An 18,564-nucleotide genomic window follows, 5' to 3' on the forward strand; every position below is an offset into this window, starting at 1 on the left:
GATCATTATGGTTCCAGAAAAGAATTTGCGTTCCGGATATTGCTGAAATTAAGGAAGTAATACTCCGGGAAGCTCATCAAACACCATATTCCATACATCCGGGAAGTACAAAGATGTACATGGACTTAAAGGAACTATTCTGGTGGAATAACATGAAGAGGGAGATAGCACAATACGTGGCGGAATGCCATACCTGCCAGAGAGTGAAGGCTGAACACCAGAGTCCGGCAGGAAAGTTACAACCTTTACCTATTCCAGAGTGGAAATGGGAGGAAATAGGGATGGATTTCATCACCGGACTACCCATGACCAATAAAAAGAAGGACATGATATGGGTAATCATGGACCGGTTGACGAAGAGCGCCCACTTCTTAGCAGTAAACCAGCAGGATAAAGGAGAGAAACTCATCGATCTTTACATCAAAGAGATCGTGAGTAAGCATGGAGTGCCTAAGAAGATCGTATCGGATCGAGGATCCGTGTTCACATCAGCATTCTGTAAGCAACTACACGAAGCTTTAGGATCCAAGTTGGACTATAGTACCACTTATCATCCCCAGACCGGTGGACAAACCGAGAGAACCAACCAGATCTTAGAGGATATGCTTAGGGCTTGTGCCCTAGACTTCGGAGGATCATGGGAGGAGCACTTACCACTAGCAGAGTTTTCATACAATAATAGCTATCAAAGCAGCATCAAGATGGCACCATTTGAAGCTCTGTATGGAAGAAAGTGTAGATCACCGATATGTTGGTATGAAGCCGGAGCAAGCAAAGAGTTCAACCCTGATTATGTCAAGGAAAAACAACAAATCATTGACATCATCAGAGACAGGCTCAAGATAGCCCAAAGTCGGCAAAAGAGTTATGCAGATCAGAAGAGGAGAACATGGGAGCCACGAGTTGGAGACATGGTCTATCTTAAGGTAAGCCCGATGAAAGGACTCCAGAGATTTGGAGTAAAAGGAAAACTCAGTCCTAGATATATAGGACCTTTCAAGATACTGAGTCAGAACCGAGGTTTAGCCTTTGAATTGGATCTACCGGGAAGGTTAGCTCAAGTTCACAATGTTTTCCATGTGTCACAACTTCGGAAATGCTTGAAGACCCCAGATGAACCAATATCACATGATGAGCTCGAGTTACAACCAGACTTGACATACATCGAGAAGCCAGCCAAGATTCTCGAGGAGAGCTGGAAACAACTCAGAAATAAAGCGATCAAGTATTGCAAGATACAATGGAAGCATCACCCCGAGAGGGAAGCCACCTGGGAAAAAGAGGAAGACCTGAGGAAAACATACCCCGAGCTGTTCAGGTATTACAACCACAACTTCGGGACGAAGTTTTCTTTAAGGGGGAAAGGCTGTAATGTCCCAGGTTTAGAGACGATCGAGGGGTAGATTTTAGAAAGGGATGTGCATTGCATAGTAAATTCTGGGGAAATTTCGCGCTTTTAAACAAAAACTGCATCGAAGGGGGACAAGTTTCTCTCTCGACACCTTACAGGGTTAGGGTTTCGAGAGTGCGACAAACTTGCATCTCACTTAACTAGTTTAGGGTTTTGAGAAGAGAGGGGAGAGTTTGCATCAAACTTAAGTTGCATGATTGAATTCTAAATTAAGTGACATGGTTGAATTCAAACCAAAGTTGAATTTGAATTTCAAATTCAAACATTAAATAATTACCCTAAATAATGAATTGTGAGGAAATTTATTAAGTAAATTATAAATAATAAACTATATGAGCAATTAAAATAAAGTAAAGCTCATTAGGGAAAACTTTGAGCTTTATTGATCATCACACAATTTACATTGTCATTACAATATTCATAAGAGAAATAAATGATTAATACAACACATTACATAAATGGGCAAAATAGAAGAAAGGAAATAAAAGAAAATTACAAGTGAATGATCTATCCTAAACTACACAAGATGATCATCATGGAGATCTTGCCAAGAGGATCTTGATCTTCATCCAGAGCATCACATTGTTCCCTGTAATCACACAAACAAAGACCAAAGACAAGTGTTATGCCAAGTGGCATTGCCACTTGGCAGGTTAGCAAGAAAATGAGAAGTTGAGAGGATATTATCAAGATCAGCCGAGCTGATCCACCAAATGGACCAAGTTCCAACCAGGAACCACACAAAGACACAAGGCAGTGTGCATGTCCACCAGCACATACACAGCCAGGGAGAGTCACCAAAATGACCAAGCCAAGCTGTCGACCAGGGAGAGCAAGAGAGCACCATATTTAAACTTTTCAGAGCCAAACCCTAGTCATTTGCTTCATCCAACGACAGCAACAGGGTAAGTCACCAAGAACACCAAGAACAGCTAGAACAAGAAGAACAGCCAGTGCTGTTCAACCTGTCCAACCTCACCACTGAACCAAACCAAGAATCACAAGCCACAAGGAGGAGCAGGGCAAGTCAAGCAAATCACCAGAAGCAAATCCTCTACAACAACACTTTAATCTAGGAGCTGGAGTGAGGTATACACTTCATCATGAACAAACCAGATGGTTTTGTTCATAAATTGCACAGGCATGATCTCAAACACACCACAAGGGTAGAAACCCTATATGTGAGTCATCATATGGCAACTGGCCAAATTGGTGCAAGTGAACAAGAGAGAAACAAATAGGAAAGCACCCTGGGAACATTGGCTATGCCAAACCAGTGACATAATCAAAGAAATCCAACAAGGGATAATCCTATCTAGCTAGTCAGTTTCACTTAGCACCTATAACCACTACACCATCAGACAGATAGACTATCAAGTGTCTATTCTTGTTTATCAACATCAAAGGAAACTGGAAAAGCCCACAAGGATTCTTCCAGAGATAAATTTCCCAAATCACAGCAAGCCAACACAGGTGGGAGCTACCCTTGCAGCAAGGAATTGCTGACAGGGCCACCTCAACCACTTTACCAAACCCCACAGAGAAGTTATGCACTAATATCATCACCCTGATGGGTTCAAAATGGAGCCAGGGTTCCCAACAGATGTTGGCATCCTTCTAGCTCAATCAAATTAATTGCCAGATGATCACAACTGCAAGCAGTTCACATCAATTATCCATTTAGCCAAGCAAGACAACATAGATAAATGAATTCATCAGTAATCAATACACCTGAGCCTTGCAGTGGATCCAATTGATCACTGCAAGCAATAGTAATTGCTTGAGTCAACCACAGCTCACACTAGCACAGGTATGTGTGTCACACAGACACCAAGATGAGCATCAAATAGGCACTGACAGTAGATAGGGAGCAAAATAACATGCAACAGATGATCACTGGATCATTAGTGCTTGTCAAACTAAGCAAGTGCTTGTCAGAGACAAACCTGACATCAATTCATGAACTACATAAAATAAACAGCCACAGACAAGCAACAATTGAATCACAGACTAACCATAAACCATTTTTATAATTGTATCCAGAAGCACTCCATCAAGGGATGGAGCTGCCAAGTCAGTAACAATGCTCAATTGAGCATGATCATGATTTAAAGCACAGAGATAGCACACCAGGAACACTGGCACTTGCCAAAGGCAAGGATCATGCATTATGATCAAGCCAGGGAGAAGTAATTGCACACACAGGAGAGGCAGAAGCGAATAGCAACAGCAGTAATAAATGAATCAAGCAAAGCATCACAGTATGCTCATGAGCAAGAGCTCATGAGTTACAACAGCAAGTTATAGAGCACAATAGCATAGCACAGTAGCCAGAATCCATGGAAATGCACAGCAGTATCATGAACAGCATGAGCAAGCATGGCAATAGCAACACAGCAAGCAGCATACGTAGCAGCAGTGAGCTAAGCGCAGCAGAGCAGCAACAACAGCATGGCAGACCTCCACAAGGAGGAAAACCATGGCCAGAGCACATAGAAGAGAAGGAAGAACAAGCACAGAGGGTAAGAGCGAGGCGGCGCATGTACACGGAGCGAGCAGACGGCAGCGTAGCCGTGGCGGCCACGGCGGCGCGCGCCGAAGGCACGGCGGTACCTGGCCAGGCCATGCCAGGCCCGACGAGCGCCGCAGCGCTCCGCACCTCGGCGGCGAAGGCCCAGCGGCGCCATCACGCCTGAGGCGCCGGTGAGCACCGCACCACCGTGCGGTCAAACGAGAGGGGGATCGGCGAAGGGGCGGCTAAGAACCAGATCGATGCCGTGGATCTGGTGCGCCGTCGCGTGGCGGTGCAGATGCGCCCCATGGCGAGGGCCATGGCGGCCGGAGATCGCCGGAATCGGCCGGCGACGATGCGGGCGACGCGGGTCGCCAGAGCGAGATTGGGGATTAGGGTTAGGACGAGCGGCGCGAGGTGCGGGAGTGAGCGACCGACCGCTCGGGTCGGTTGGACCCGAGCTGGTTTAGCCCAACCCACTGGGCCACCCTGACAGGTGGGCCCAGGGGCAAAAAGGACTTTTCATAATTCCATAAAAACATGAAACTTTGAAATACAATGGAAAATTATTTAAAAGCTCTTAAAAATAACTTAAAAATATGAAAAAGGATCAGCATAAAATTCTCTATTTAAATAAAATATCAAAGAGAATTTTTGAAGACAATTAAGAATAAGTCCTATTTTAAGGATTTAAATAATCATTTAAATCACACACCTAATTTTCTATAATGAAAATAAGTCCATTAATGTATTTGGACTTTAAAAACACCTTGACAACATTTCAAGGTTGTATTTTACTTTAAATCAAGTATCCTCAAATTATTCTTAGTATCAACCTCTTACATGAAATAATAACGACATCGGAAGGGGGGAACAAACCCTAAAAATGGAATCATGCATAATTGCTTCTTTAACCATTGCCCTTATCGGACAATGATGCTATTTTTCAGAGACAGAGGACAAGGGTCAGTCCATACCTTCCAACTGCAAAACTTTGCAGTGTTCAGGCAAGTTCATCACTTGCTCATGTCATTTGAGTATTTTTATCAAATTACTTGCAAAGTATTATGGTTATCACTATTGCACAAAAATCAAAACCACTACTTTCATAACTATGAATATGACTAAGTGGTGGGCAATGGAACCATGGATTGTGTTGATATGGTGGAGGTTCCATTGCACGGGTTTATATCCATCTAGGATTAAACAACAAATGTCGCCAGTGATTCTTGTGCCGTAATATCCGTGTTAACCATAAGATCCGGAGTGGGACGGAGTAGTCAAAAGTGTTTCCACCTCTCGTTCATCAACGGATGTGCATACCGTAGCGGTTGCGGCTTGCGGAACAACTTGTGGGTGGGGAACCCATTCTAAGTCCCCACGGTATTGCGGTCTATGATGGGTTGCAGCTACCGGCGAAGGAGTTTGGTTCGATCCCAGACTGTCGTCGTGGTCGGGGTCCACCCTGAAATTACGGGAATAATGGGACCTGCGAGGACCCAGGGTCGGGGCATGCAACAAAGGGTGGGTGTTCGAGGTAGCGGAGGAACATGATTGGCTAGACCTTATACCGGGCCTCACACCAAAGGAAGTGTGAACGGGAAAGCTGCCCGGTTGGCACCAAGGTTAAGATCTCTTATGTGTAAAGCAACACACCTCTGCAGAGTGTAAAGAACTGTGACCTGTCACTCCCTGTTCCGGGATAAGGAACTGCGAACGCGACCGGAAAGGAGCTCCATGAAGTTCTAGTAAACCGGTGAAGGCTGACGGACATAGCTCTTTGAAATAAAAGCAATCTCTTGAAGAAATGTTTATCAAAACTTGCATTGGTATTAGACTTTCTGGTCTAATATCGTAGCTAGTGCATTAAACACCTCTTATCTATAATGAACTTGTTGAGTACGCTCGTACTCATACCACTCTTAAATCCCATGCTTAGATTGTCTGAATCATCTGGAGGAGGACTACAACAACAATGAAGGGGCCGAGATCATCGGCTACGAGGAACCAGACCTCTCAGGAGGAGTTGAAGGCGTAGACTATCTCATAGTCTACGGATCCGGGGAGGCTTCCGGAGGAGATCAAGCCTAGAGATATCCGAGAGTAGTAGTAGCCGAGCAGCACGAACTCTTAATATTTAGCTGCTCGATGAAATAAATGTTTAGTTTAATGAGACTCTGGTATTGTAAGTTAAGTTGGGTTCGCCTCGAACCCAGGAGCATTCCTCTTAGGACCCAAGAGGAGCTCCGTGACGACATGTGTATGTTAATTGTAATAATATGTGAATGAGTTATGGACCTGCTATGTTCTGTTGTACTACTCTGAGGGATGTAACATTTGCGGAATGGTACTTCGTGAATGTTATATCAACGACTGGCATACTACAACATGCAGTGGTATGCAGGGTCACCACAGTTTGGCAAGTCCTTCTGTGTGAATGATGAAACCATCCTTCCATGTTTTTCCTCAAGGTTCTTCAACATAAAGAAACCGCAATCGTACCTAGGAGATCATATGGATCAGCAACATAGTTAACATATATTGAGATATCCAAAAAACCTGATGTAGCAGTGTACTTTTTTTTGTCTTTGTCAAGTACCAAAAACAAGAAAATCTTACGTGTTTGTTTGACGAGGACTGTCAATAACTTCTATTGGCCAATTCGCGATTTGCACTTTTGATTTTGCGTACTCTCTTTTCCACATAACCTTGATTCCCGCTATGAGCATGTGACATGCTTCCATCATAAGAGCTTCCCCCTTTTTCCTTGATGATAACGAGTCAATTATCTCAAATCTTTCTGCACTTACATTAAGAACAACCAACCAATAGTGTCCAGAACCATTTGTAGGTTCTACTTCTTCCTCAACAACATTTGCTTCATTTTGTTTTTCAGTTTCTTGAACAACATTTCCTTCATCGCGGACAGGTTCAACAGATACATCTACTTCACTTGGTAGCTCACAATGAATTGCTGAAACCTTGTGCTTCAATGTAAGCTTCTTGCGCATAAGGCTTAGTTTACTGTGTTTTCTGCCGGACTTGTTTTTCCTATGACTACTTGACTTTGTCATTGATGCCTGTTGAAAAATAAGCAAGGTGGAAGTTATTATGGGAATAAAATAACAAATGTCCACACAGGTGTAGATGTCATTTACCAAAAAAATGTTACTGAGACAATGGTGCACTGATGTCACATATATGGCAGAAGGTTTGAAAACATGTTTCTGATTCAGATGTTACTGGGACACAACATTTGCTACAAGGCGTTGCAAAAACAACACATTATGGCATCGGACAAAAAACTAACTAACCAGATAAAATTGCAGTAGCATGTTATAGTAAATCAAAATTGCTACTACATGTTATAGTATCAAAAAATCTATCAGATGCTGCACACCAACCACATGATGATCACAAAAATACCAAGTGACCAGGTAGCAAAAACATCCTAAAAACTTCCATGCACAAGGATGTTATATCATCACATTTTTGTACCAGATGTTGCACACACAAAACAAACTTGCACTAGGATGTTATAGCACCATAAAAACCCTGTACATCATTGCTCATACCTCAGCCACAGACACAGTAAACATCCTCAAAAAATTTCCTGCACTAGGATATCATAGCACGACAATTGCTACCATATGTTGCACAGAAACCACTAGAGGACATCACAAAAAAATCCTAAGTGACCACACAGTAACATCCTCAAAAATTCCCTGGACTACGATGTCATAGCACTAAAATTGCTACCATATGCTGCACACAAACCTCATTAAAGCCATCACAGAAAATCCTAAATCTACCACACAGTAACATCCTCAAAAATAATTACATCCTCAAAAACCTCATTAGGACATCAAAAAAAAATCATAGGTGACCACACAGTAACATCCTCAAATAATTACATGCGCAAAATGATGTCATAGCACTGAAATTACTGCCATACGATGCACAAAATCCTTAGGAAAAGTCTACAAAAAATAACATCCTCAACAAATCCCCTGCACATCATTGCTCATACCTCAGTGACCACAAAATCCCTAGTCTAGTGCATTGGGATGTCATAGCACGAAAATTGCTATCATATGATGCACAAAAAACACATGAAAACATCACACAATCCTAACTGCCCACACAGTAACATCCTAAAAAATCAAATGCACTAGGATGTTGCCCAGAAATCATGAGTACCTTACTGTGACGGAGACAGAGGAAATCGTGTCGAGCGTGTTGTCGGAGACCAGACCACTGGCGGAAGCACGAAGAGTAGATCCACGGAGAAGGATGTCACCTGACAAAACCAGATGTGAGAAACCATCCACGGCGACTCCGGCGAGTAACAAAAACAACGGAGAGGCACTGATGCGGGATGAGCAAAATTGAGTGAAGCGCAAAACCAACCTAGGACGAAATCAGACTACGGCGAGTAATAAACCGTCCACGGCGACTCCGGCGACCACTCCTATCAGCCAGAAACGAGAACCACGGCGAAGGATGGCACCCCCCCTGAGAACCCGAGGAGAGAAATTAGAAGCAAGGAGAAGGTGCGCGACGGTGCAGAAGAGCAATCGAAGTGGGCGAACCGAACCTGATGCGAGAAATCGTCTCCGGCGAGTAAGATCCGTCGCCGGCGACCGCAATCGCCGGATTTGGCGACGAGGCGGAGCACCAGGACGACCGCATCCGAGGACGGAAGAAGACGAAATGAAGCCGCTCGCCGACAGGCCTCAATTAATTTCGAAAAAATATTCTGATGCTACGCGCACGCGACGACAGAGACTGCACGTGGGTCCCCACCAGGTCCGCGATGCGGGAAGCTCTGGACCATCGGATGCGAATCGCGCGGCCAGGAGCGCGAACTGACGTTAAGACACAGTCAGATCAGCTTATAGATAGATTTACCGAATCATAAAACATCGAAAAAGCAAGAAATAAAAGGAACCAACTACTCCGTAATTGTTTTATGAAAAAATACTAAAATAATTAGACATTGATCTCCTCTACAACCTTGCTCCTATTTACTAATCTTTAAGTAATTGGAGTATTAAGGTTGGATCTGGTTGGGGTTTGTCACACTTCGAACTAATTACACAAAAAAGTGTCACTGCGCTATCTATAAGGGCATCTCTGCTCGGGGGGCCCTAAATGCTCCCTAAGAGCATCTCCAACAGGCGCGCTATATCGCGGCGCGCTATACCTCCGTTTCGGCGCGCTGCAAACCGCTGGCGCGCGTGCTACCGATTTTTCCCCCACCGGAGGCTGCATTTTGCAGCGCGCGTTGGTGCGGGAAAAAAGCACCTCCGCTGGAGGCTGTAGTTTGCAGCGCGTTTCGACCGTTAAATTCAAAATTAATCAAACGAACGATTAAAATTTGATCGAAAATACGAATATTTAAAAAGTTCAACGATACAGCGCGACATAGTAGTCGAAAACGAAAATCTAAAGCTACTCGGAGTCCCAATCGAAGTCCGACGAGTGGGTGCTCGGAGTCGTCTCCGGCACCGGCGTCGACGTCCACTCGAAGGAGGAGGAGGAGGACAGAACGATCGTCGATGGCCCTGCGCCGTTCTTCTTCTCCTCCGCCTTCCTCGCCGCCTTCTCGGCCCTCGCCGCCTTCCTCGCGGCGGACTCGGCGCGGCGCTTCTCGCGGCTCGCCTTCTTCTTCGCCTTGAGCACCGCCTTCTCCTCCTCCTTCTGCGCGTAGAAGGCCTCCGTCGCGGCGAGGTCTTCGGGGAAGCGCCACGCCCACTCGACGCGCAGCGCCTCGTCGCGCTCCGCGATGAGGAGGCGCTGCTCCAACTCCCGTCGCCGGCGCGCCTGCTCCTGCGTGATGACGGGCAGCGGCGGCGCGAGCATCTCCGCCTGCTCGCGCGTGTAGACGTCGTGAAAGTTCAACGACCGCCGGGAGCGGCCGAGCCGCCACGCGACGGCGTCGTAGGCACGCGCCGCCTCGTGCGCCGTGTCGAAGGTGCCGAGACGGATCCGCTCCTCGCCGGAGCGGATCTCCGCGTCGAATCGGCCGCTCGGCCGCGCGCGGACGCCGTGGTAGCCGGAGGATGGGCGGCGGCGCGGCGGCATCTTCGCGTCGAGGCGGAACAGTCGGAGGTGGAGCGGCGCGGGAGGGAGAGCGGCGGGGAGAGAGAGAGGCACGGGAGGAAGACGCGTGGGAGGAGTGTCAGTTGACGCTTCGCGCGTGTCGTCTATATAGCGCACGCGGCAGCGGACGCAGCAGATTTCCCGCGCGGGATAGCGCGGCAGCGGACGCGGCAGATTTTCCGCGCGGGATAGCGCAAACGCGGACGCGCGGCAAACTTTTTAGCGCGCGCGCTTTTTTCCCGCGTCTACTGGAGCTGCGCGCGAGCGCCCGCGCGCGCCAAACAGGCGGTTTTTTTGCCGCGTGGGGCTTTTAGCGCGCCTGTTGGAGATGCTCTAAAGAGCTATAGAGGGTTTTGGCGTGAAAAATCGTGCCCAACCACCACCATCTCTAATTTAGTTTTGGCGCCAACCCGGTCGAATTAGTAATCCTGCGCCTCCAAACCAAACCCAACCCATGAGCTGGAGGGGCTAGCGGGGGCGCCAGATGGATGAAATAACACAGCGGGTTAACCCTGTCGGCGAACTAGCAGAAAGCCATCCCCATATCGTCCTTTTCACCTTGCGACAGCGGCCACCCCCACCCTAGATCGCAGCCGCAACCATCCCTCTCTGTCGTCAGCCGTTTGCCTCCCGTAAAAATTCCTCCACCGCCGCATATACTTTTCAGCAACCCGCGCCAACCCCATCTCGCCGGACATCTTGTATGAAATTTTAAGGCATATGAATGGTTATGAAGCCAAATTATTTTGTACACATGTTTTATCATTTATTTTGGAAGCTTGATTAAGTTTATGATTTAACCCTATTTCCTTTTGGTTGCTAGATATTGATGAGGCTTGAAGCATTAACAACGTTGCGGCTGTGCTACCTGGACTCATCTAATTAGCATTATCACCTGAAATCAAAGCTCACAAGCTATACCATAATTTTTCAGACTTGCTTCTCAGGTGTTTTTGTCCATGGCAACCTACAGTTCTTGTATCCATAATGTTGCCAACTCATGTCACCACCTAAGGATCAGCGAAAAAATATCAACACAAAAGATCAATCTTCTATTTTCACAATTATTGGAAAAATTCTTCAAGTAACTCCCGTTCATCTGACTTCCAGGGTTGCGGTAAAACTGGCCTATTTTAATACTCCAGGCTACAGAGATCATTGCTCGAGCCATTTTCCAATGAAACGAAATTCACAAGCGCCAAGTCGTTGCTAAATAGTAAGTAACTAGTGTGTTCAGAAGTCTTATAAGCAAAGTAATCCTTTATCCTTAACGAAGGAAAAGCAAGAGAAATATTGCATATGAACTGCATCAACTGCTCACCAAGAAGACACGATAGCTACATCCAAATTTTAACAATGTAACTGAATGATCCAGGAACAAATTACAAGAATAATAAATACAGTTGTAATTGCAACATTGACCTCCAGGTAGAGATCCCAGGAAAATCTTGTCTGCAAGTCTATTTCTCCAAATAGAGCTGCCTGCCTGCCTTGCCTTGTCCTGTTTTCATCATGTAAGGAACTGATGCAACCTTCAGGGGAAGAGCTCAGTACTCTACCGGCAGATGCATAACACCCGAAGTCGGCTGACTTGTCGGGGATCATGAGGCACATGAAAATAGATCTTTAATAATAAAATACTTTTTGGCAGATTATGCCGCAAGACAGAACTCGAAGTGTGGATGTATCCGGTGTCCTCAATAAAACATGAAAACTGGTCTGAAATGTATCCTCAAACATGAAAAGCATGAATCATGGGCCGAAGAACCGATCTGCAAACAAAACCAAATCTTCTGCCAGCTGGAAATGATTTTCCATGGAAAAAACAATTAGCTCAGACATCATTAACTGTTCAGCAGCATGAAGCCTCGTATGTTTATCATACAATGTAACACCATTGTAATCAGATACAAGGCAGCTAATGAAATGACATGAAACAGACATACAGTACTCAATAATTGCCAACCTGAAAAAATGATTGATAATCAGGCTAGAAGAACCAAGAGGTGGGGAGGATGAAATCTATAACAGTGGCTTGCATGTACATTGTGGAGTGAGGCAAAACATTAAAAAAGAAAGAGCAGTTCAGTTTGCATGATGAAATACATTGGCACCTGGTGTGACTTCAGTAGTTGGCAAAAGGGTCGCGAAGAGAAAAATCAGATCCTCTTTTGAAGCTCTGAATGTAATCTTCTTGGGGATCAGAAGAGCCATTGAACAGCAATGAGAAGGCGCCACTGGCCCGTCTCGTGGACACTAGGCTCTCCACTTTGGAGCGCGCCTCTTCCATCGAAGTCAAACCATCGGCCAACAGAATCACCACCTCCTGCAGCACCAATGCGCTCTCAAAGAAATATTTGAGGAAGGCAAGCTCACTCCGACCCCCTCGGAAATCACGGAAAACAAGACGCGTGATGCATTCTATGGTACCACCAGACTCGTGCCAGAATTTCAGGTTGAGCTTGCCAGTGGATTGATGCGTTTTTCCAGACTGAAAAATTGGACCAAGTCAATGCAGGTGAGAGCAACTAGAACTCAATGTAGCTGAATGCCAAAAGAAGGTCAGGGGCTTCTTCACCTTGATGTGGAGTGTCTCGACATTCGGAAAGCATCTGAGGACGCTGGGAATCATCTTGGCATCATTGCGGATATCAAATCGCACCTCCATAGCCAGGATTCTCAGACTTGGTACCATGGTTCTCGGGCTCACCCTTGTCCCAGCCTGCAATTGCAGCCACAATGCACCCAATTAATAAGAGAATAAAGATCACATAGATTCAGAGATCGTATAAGAATTACACTGAACAAATAGAATGGTCGGGCACCTTGATGATGGTGCTGCCGACCTCTATCATGTGCTTTCCTGGGGCCAACTCCAAGTATCCCAACAAGTGCAGCTTGGGGGAATGGCCAATCCTGACCTTGGTGCGGCTCACATCAGGGGTACCATTTTTCTTTTGATATGAAGCTTTGTTACCTTGGGAACGGATGAGCCGCTCAAGGTGCGGGGCATACACCACGAATATTTCCTCAAATGGCCCGATGATCTGCACGCACCGGAGGCTCTGGCTGACAAGGCAGAGACGGAGAAGGAACATGTCCCCTTGGACGCAGAGCGTCTCCAGCACGGGGCTCCTGTCGAGGATGAAGTCCAAATCCTTGTTCTCCATGGCGACGCTGCAGAGCCCGAGCTCGAGGAGGTTGGGGAAGAAGGAGGCGCGCGGGACGGCGGCCGTGTCGGGGAACTTCCAGAGGCCGAGGTAGAGGCGGGTGAGGGTGGCCATGCGTAGGAAGGTGGAGGGCAAGACGAGGACGTGCGGCCACCGGCCGTTGACGAGCAGGAGCTCCTGGACGCCCTTGGCGGCGAGGATCTGGAGCCAGCTCGTGAGCAGGCCGTGGAACTCCGCCATGCGGGTGCTGGTGAGGTGGACGCAGCGGAAGGGCCCCGGGTGCGCGGCGAGGACGCTGGACACGGCGGAGGTGGCCGGGAGGAGGTCGGCGTCGGCGAGGACGAGCGGGGTGGAGCGCCAGACTGGGCGCCAGCGGCGGGAGAGCGCGGCCGTGCGCGCGGCGTCCTTGACGGGGAGGCGGGAGACGATGTTGCCGAGGAGCGCGTCGGGGAGGCGGCTGGCGTGGTCGACGGGCGGGCTGGGGAAGAAGAAGCGGGTGAAGAAATTTTCGCAGCCGTTCAGGAAGTGGTTCGCCGCCGCGAATATTGGCGCAAGCGGCCTTAGGGTGGCAATGGCCGCCGCCGTCGCCCGCCGGAAGAGTCCGTTTGCATCGTCCGGGTCGATGCCTAGGCGCCGGAAGCCGGCCGCCATCTTGGATTTGAAAGGAACGGGCGACAGCAGTGTGTCCATGGCCGCCGCCGGAAGCGGCGCGGTGGAGACGAGGGTTTTTGAGCGGCGTGTGCTGTGTGTGGAGTGTGGAGTGGAGCAAAGGTAAAGAAGGGTGGAAGAGAAGGGGAATTGTTTCCTTTTTTTTCTACTAGGACTAGGAGTAGAACGCGTTGAGAGGAAAGGAATATGCTCCTGAGGAGCCAGTATGGGCCCAATTCTCAAGGCCCGTTGGCCCGGAGTGCCCACGAGCCAAAAAAAAATTTTTTGAGTGTTCACCGGGAGGAGCACAAAGGCTCCCACCTGAATTTTTCATTTCATCTGAGAGATGGGGTGAAATCCCCGAGTTTGCAGCAATATACAGGGAGGGGGAGGCATCACCCAACGCGAGGGGGTGAGCTCAAAACAGCAGCAAAGGCCGCGCGATCACAGTCGCACAGGGAGGAGATATGTGAGCGATAGGTCCACATCACAGCGGTGTTCTGGCGGGAGGCGCGCTCGCCAGAGGGTGGCGTCATCCCGGCAATTTTTACGGGCCAGAGACACGGAGGGAACTAGCACGTTGAAGACGACGTCGTTTCTATGCTTCCAAAGGTGCCAGAGGAAAAGGAGGCGCAACATCGAAGCGGTGTCGGGGCGGGCAATCGGGGGGAGGGGATAGGAAGCTCCACAGAGACGTGGCGCTCGACATCGGACGAGGGCGAGCCGAGCTGGGCCATAACTGCCTGGCAAAGCTGCACTCAAACATGATGTGCTCCAGTGTCTCCATGGGGTACCGACATTCAGCCTCCTCCAGGATCTTCTTCTTCGGGAGGTTTGAGCGGCTTTGAATCCGTGCCTTGACGAGAAGCCAGGCGAAAAAACAGACCCTGTAGGGGGCAAAATTTCACCAGACGAAGGAGAATTTTGCGTCCCTTCTCCCTGTTGTCGGTGGATAGCTTGTAGAGCGCAGCCGTCCGCAAACCACCACAAGTTTGGCGCAGAGGGGCAGGGAGCGAGTGTCGAGCGGGCGGAGAGCGTGGCGGGGGTGAGGAGCGGGAAGAGGGAGGCAAGTAGCGCGCCAACGGCCGTCGACAGTCGCGCCACCAAGATGGTGTCCAGACCCGCGTCCACCACCTAACGGACGGTGGCATCGGGAGAGGTGCAGTGAGAGAGCAGCTCCAGCATGGCCGCCGAGAGCACCCCCAGAGGGTGCCAGTTGTCGTGCTAGAAAGTCATCCGGGTCCCGTCGCCAAGCTGACAGGAGCGTCGAGCGGCATGCCACCGAGGCGCGAGGCTGGACCACACCCAGCGAGGCCAGGACTCGCCGGGGGCGATGCAGCAGCTTGACCTGGAGGCAGGCATTTTGGTCCACTGGGAGCGGACGCCGAGGCCAACTTCCTCCTTTGACCGGCAGACGTGGTCCCACGCCACCAAACACTTTGTGCTAGTGACGCGGTCGGTTGCAGCCCACAGGAACGCGTGGAGAAGCTTGTCCAGGGCCGCGACGACGCTGGGAGGGAGCTCAAGGGCGCCCATGGTGAAGGTGGCGAGCGCGTCCAGGACGGCATTCAGGAGGACCAGGCGGCTGCCGGGAGAGAGCATGAGGGCACGCCACCCAGACAGGTACTTGTACACCTTGGCGATGAGTGGCGAGAAAGCGGCGAGGCGAAGCTTTAGTTTAGCAACATCTTGTACCGAAGAAGAGCTTGATGGACATCAGAGGCTAACAAAACGAGCTTCCCTCCGAGATAATCAGTGTCAGCCAATATGAGGAGCAAATGTCTTTTTTGTTTCCATACCAAGCATCAAATGCTCTGGGTTCTTTTTTGTATGGTGAATAATGCACATTTCAAAACTATACAATTTGTCAATTTTGTGCAGCTTAGAATACAAATCAGTTTGCATTGAGATTTTACACCACTATAGAATACATCATTGGCTATGGCTAGAAGTTTTTTCGGTTTTTTTTTTTTAACTTTGAATACAATTTTAAGTGTTTGAAAATAAAGAGCTACATGTAGCTCGGTCACTCTCTTCACACTTAATATTTTGCCGATCTGAGCAGCAAGAAGTAAAGGGGGCTCCGATTAAAAGAGAGGAGAGCCATCAGATGACTTTTGAACGGTGGATATTGGCTTAGTGATGCTCCGTCTCAAGCCAATTCTTAGGATTACAGTGCTACTCTGCTGGTGATCTACTAGTAGATTCCTAGTGATGGTTTTTTTGTAACTGTAAAAAAAAATGAGAGAATTCAGTTCTACATTAAGAGAGAATATCTTTATGGGTGTCATCGAATAAGAACTGGACGTACCACAAAGCAGAAGTACTAGTATTTGCAAACAGGAAAAGCAGAGCAAACCAGAGAGTAACAGACACATAAATCTGCTGTATTCCAGAATATACAGTGGTCACGGCATCAAGCAAAGAATATGTATATTTGAATAGTCCATCTCGGGCAAACTTCTTTCAATGAAATAATTGTATTCAAATGCATGGTCCAAAAGAGGTACTGCATTCAAGCACAGAAACAACGGAGAAAGTGTGTTGTTGCAGCAACATTCTGTTCAAAATAAAAAACAACTATGATTAAGCTTGTTCAGGAACCAAGTCATATGCTAAGCCTAAATGTGTTTTCCTCCCTAGCAACATAGCTAACACATAAGTTGAATCAGCTGCATCAATGAGAGACGAAAATTCTTACACACGGACATTCAGTTGAGTAGCTGTAGAGCATGGTTGTCTAGTAGACCTTTCAAATAGCAAAACAATGGATTGTGGATGAAATAAGATCCTAGGATGTAAGAGAGAGAATGTAGTTCTAAGAAGAGATAGAATATCGTTACAGGTGAATGACAGTCATCATCAAATAAGAACCGGAGGTACCCAAGCAGAAGGTTATATTTTGCAACCTATGAGCCAAAGTGAATATCCCGAGAAGCAGAGCAAACCAGTATAGAGTAACAAATACATAAGTCTGCCCTCTAATGTACAGTGGGCATGGCATCAAGCAAATAATATGCACACTTGAGCATTCCATCTCCAGCGAACTTTTCAATGAAATAATTGGATTCAAAAGCTTTGGTTCGAAAAAAGAATTGGATTTAAACACAGAAACAACAGATGATGTTTACTGTTGTGGCAGCATTCTGTTCGAAAAAAACAACTATGCTAAGCTTCTTCAACCAAGTCTCATATGCTAAGCCTAAACATGCTTTCCTCCTTAACAAAATAGCTAACACATAAGTTGGATCAGCTATATCAAGGAGAAAGGAAATTCTTACATGTGGACTTCCGTTTGAGTAACTGTACACCATGGTTGTCTAGGTTGCTGATGCATACATCAACCAATAAGGTAATGATCAACTGATCAGGTAATCAAATTAAAATAACGGGTAAAAGTAAGTAAATCTCTTCTTAGAGGGTAGAATGTCAAGCCATTTAATACTGATGTGTAGTTAGTGAATCATTGTCACCTCTTTCAAGATCTTCACATTCAAATCTTCCAAAGTTAAAAAATAACATATATTGGACCAAAATTTCTGACATCATATCTCTACCAAGTACCAACCCTCAATAGCCCATTAAGTTAGATAAAACAATAATATTGCAACTTTTCACATCATCATGAATAGTAAGTGCAGTATTATTAGCATACAAAATAGCAGAAAACGCCAATATGCGCTTATAAAAGATGTTATTACTCTCCCAAAACAATATGCGCTGTTAAAAGATGTTATCACTCTCCCAAAATGAAAAGGTAGAAAAGGACCACAACGCATTATGCAATGCAGTACACAAATATATGGTTAACCAATATGGGCTCCTTTGATTCAAAGGATTTGCATAGGAATTGTGTAGGATTTGGTTCCTATGGGAAAAATTCCTTTACATGTTGTTTGATTCATAGGAACATATCCTATAGGAAAAATTCCTATAGGAATCTTGTAGTGTAATTCCTATAGGAAAAAAACATTAGCTCATACCTCATGGAAAAATTCCTTTGCTACAATCAAACAAACTTCATCTTCCTATAGGTTTCAAGTAGACATGCCATTCCAATCCTATACATTTCCTATTCCTATGCTTTTCCTATCCTTTAAATCAAAGGAGCCTTATATGATCAGCTTGATCTAACGGCTATTATGTTCGACAGTGATTTAACCAGAAATCAGGCGATTAGTCAGTAGGTATGGGTAGTAACATATTTGCAAGCAGCTCGTAAGTTCCCTCTGTTTAAATCTGATTCTGCAATTGTGACACTAATGTCCGTTAGCCCAATGGAATATAAGAGGTCTAAGGAGTAAGGACCACCCAAGTACTCCCATCTCTACAGTCAGGAATTATTGGTAAACAGCCTACAGTATAAAAACACGACTACATGCAGAAAAACTGCAAGAACAAACAGACAAGTCACGCAGCAAAGCGATGTAAATAAGATAATGTCATAACAAACATATTTGCGAATACTGTTACCAAATGTCATAGTATGTGCTGACAAGATGCAAGCCTAGAGTGCAAAGTATTTGTGTTCTCTGGAACAACTACTCGTCACTGTGTAGAGAACACCTGAGAATAAATGGCAGGGGGCTAGAATTTTAGCCAAACTGGTCTAGGGTGCTACACATCATAGTTTGTCAGTCCAGTCGAAAAAACTATTCTAGCAATGTAGCTAAAGTTATCATGGCCTTAGCACATGCCAAGCTAAAAAATTAGCTTGC

At 46.7% G+C, this 18,564-nt stretch overlaps 1 protein-coding gene across 1 annotated transcript; it reads right to left on the reverse strand.

Annotated features, from left to right (window-relative positions):
• Positions 1-12,537: 12,537 nt before the first annotated feature.
• Positions 12,538-13,945, reverse strand: LOC127294345 (F-box protein At5g03100-like). The gene is made up of 2 exons (XM_051324145.2): positions 12,854-13,945; positions 12,538-12,750 (listed from the first exon to the last, which is right to left on the reverse strand). The coding sequence occupies exons 1-2, from the start codon at positions 13,886-13,888 to the stop codon at positions 12,538-12,540; spliced, it is 1,248 nt and encodes a 415-aa protein (XP_051180105.2). The 5' UTR covers positions 13,889-13,945.
• Positions 13,946-18,564: the final 4,619 nt, after the last annotated feature.

Source organism: Lolium perenne, chromosome 4 (assembly GCF_019359855.2).
Source record: "Lolium perenne isolate Kyuss_39 chromosome 4, Kyuss_2.0, whole genome shotgun sequence".
Taxonomy (NCBI): Eukaryota; Viridiplantae; Streptophyta; class Magnoliopsida; order Poales; family Poaceae; genus Lolium; species Lolium perenne.

Excerpts from the sequence above, each read along its gene's own strand:
- LOC127294345 (XM_051324145.2), bottom strand. The coding sequence starts at position 13,888 with ATGGACACACTGCTGTCGCCCGTTCCTTTCAAATCCAAGATGGCGGCC. Across the intron at positions 12,751-12,853 it reads TCGGCAGCACCATCATCAAG|GCTGGGACAAGGGTGAGCCC; the intron begins GTGCCCGACCAT and ends CTGCAATTGCAG.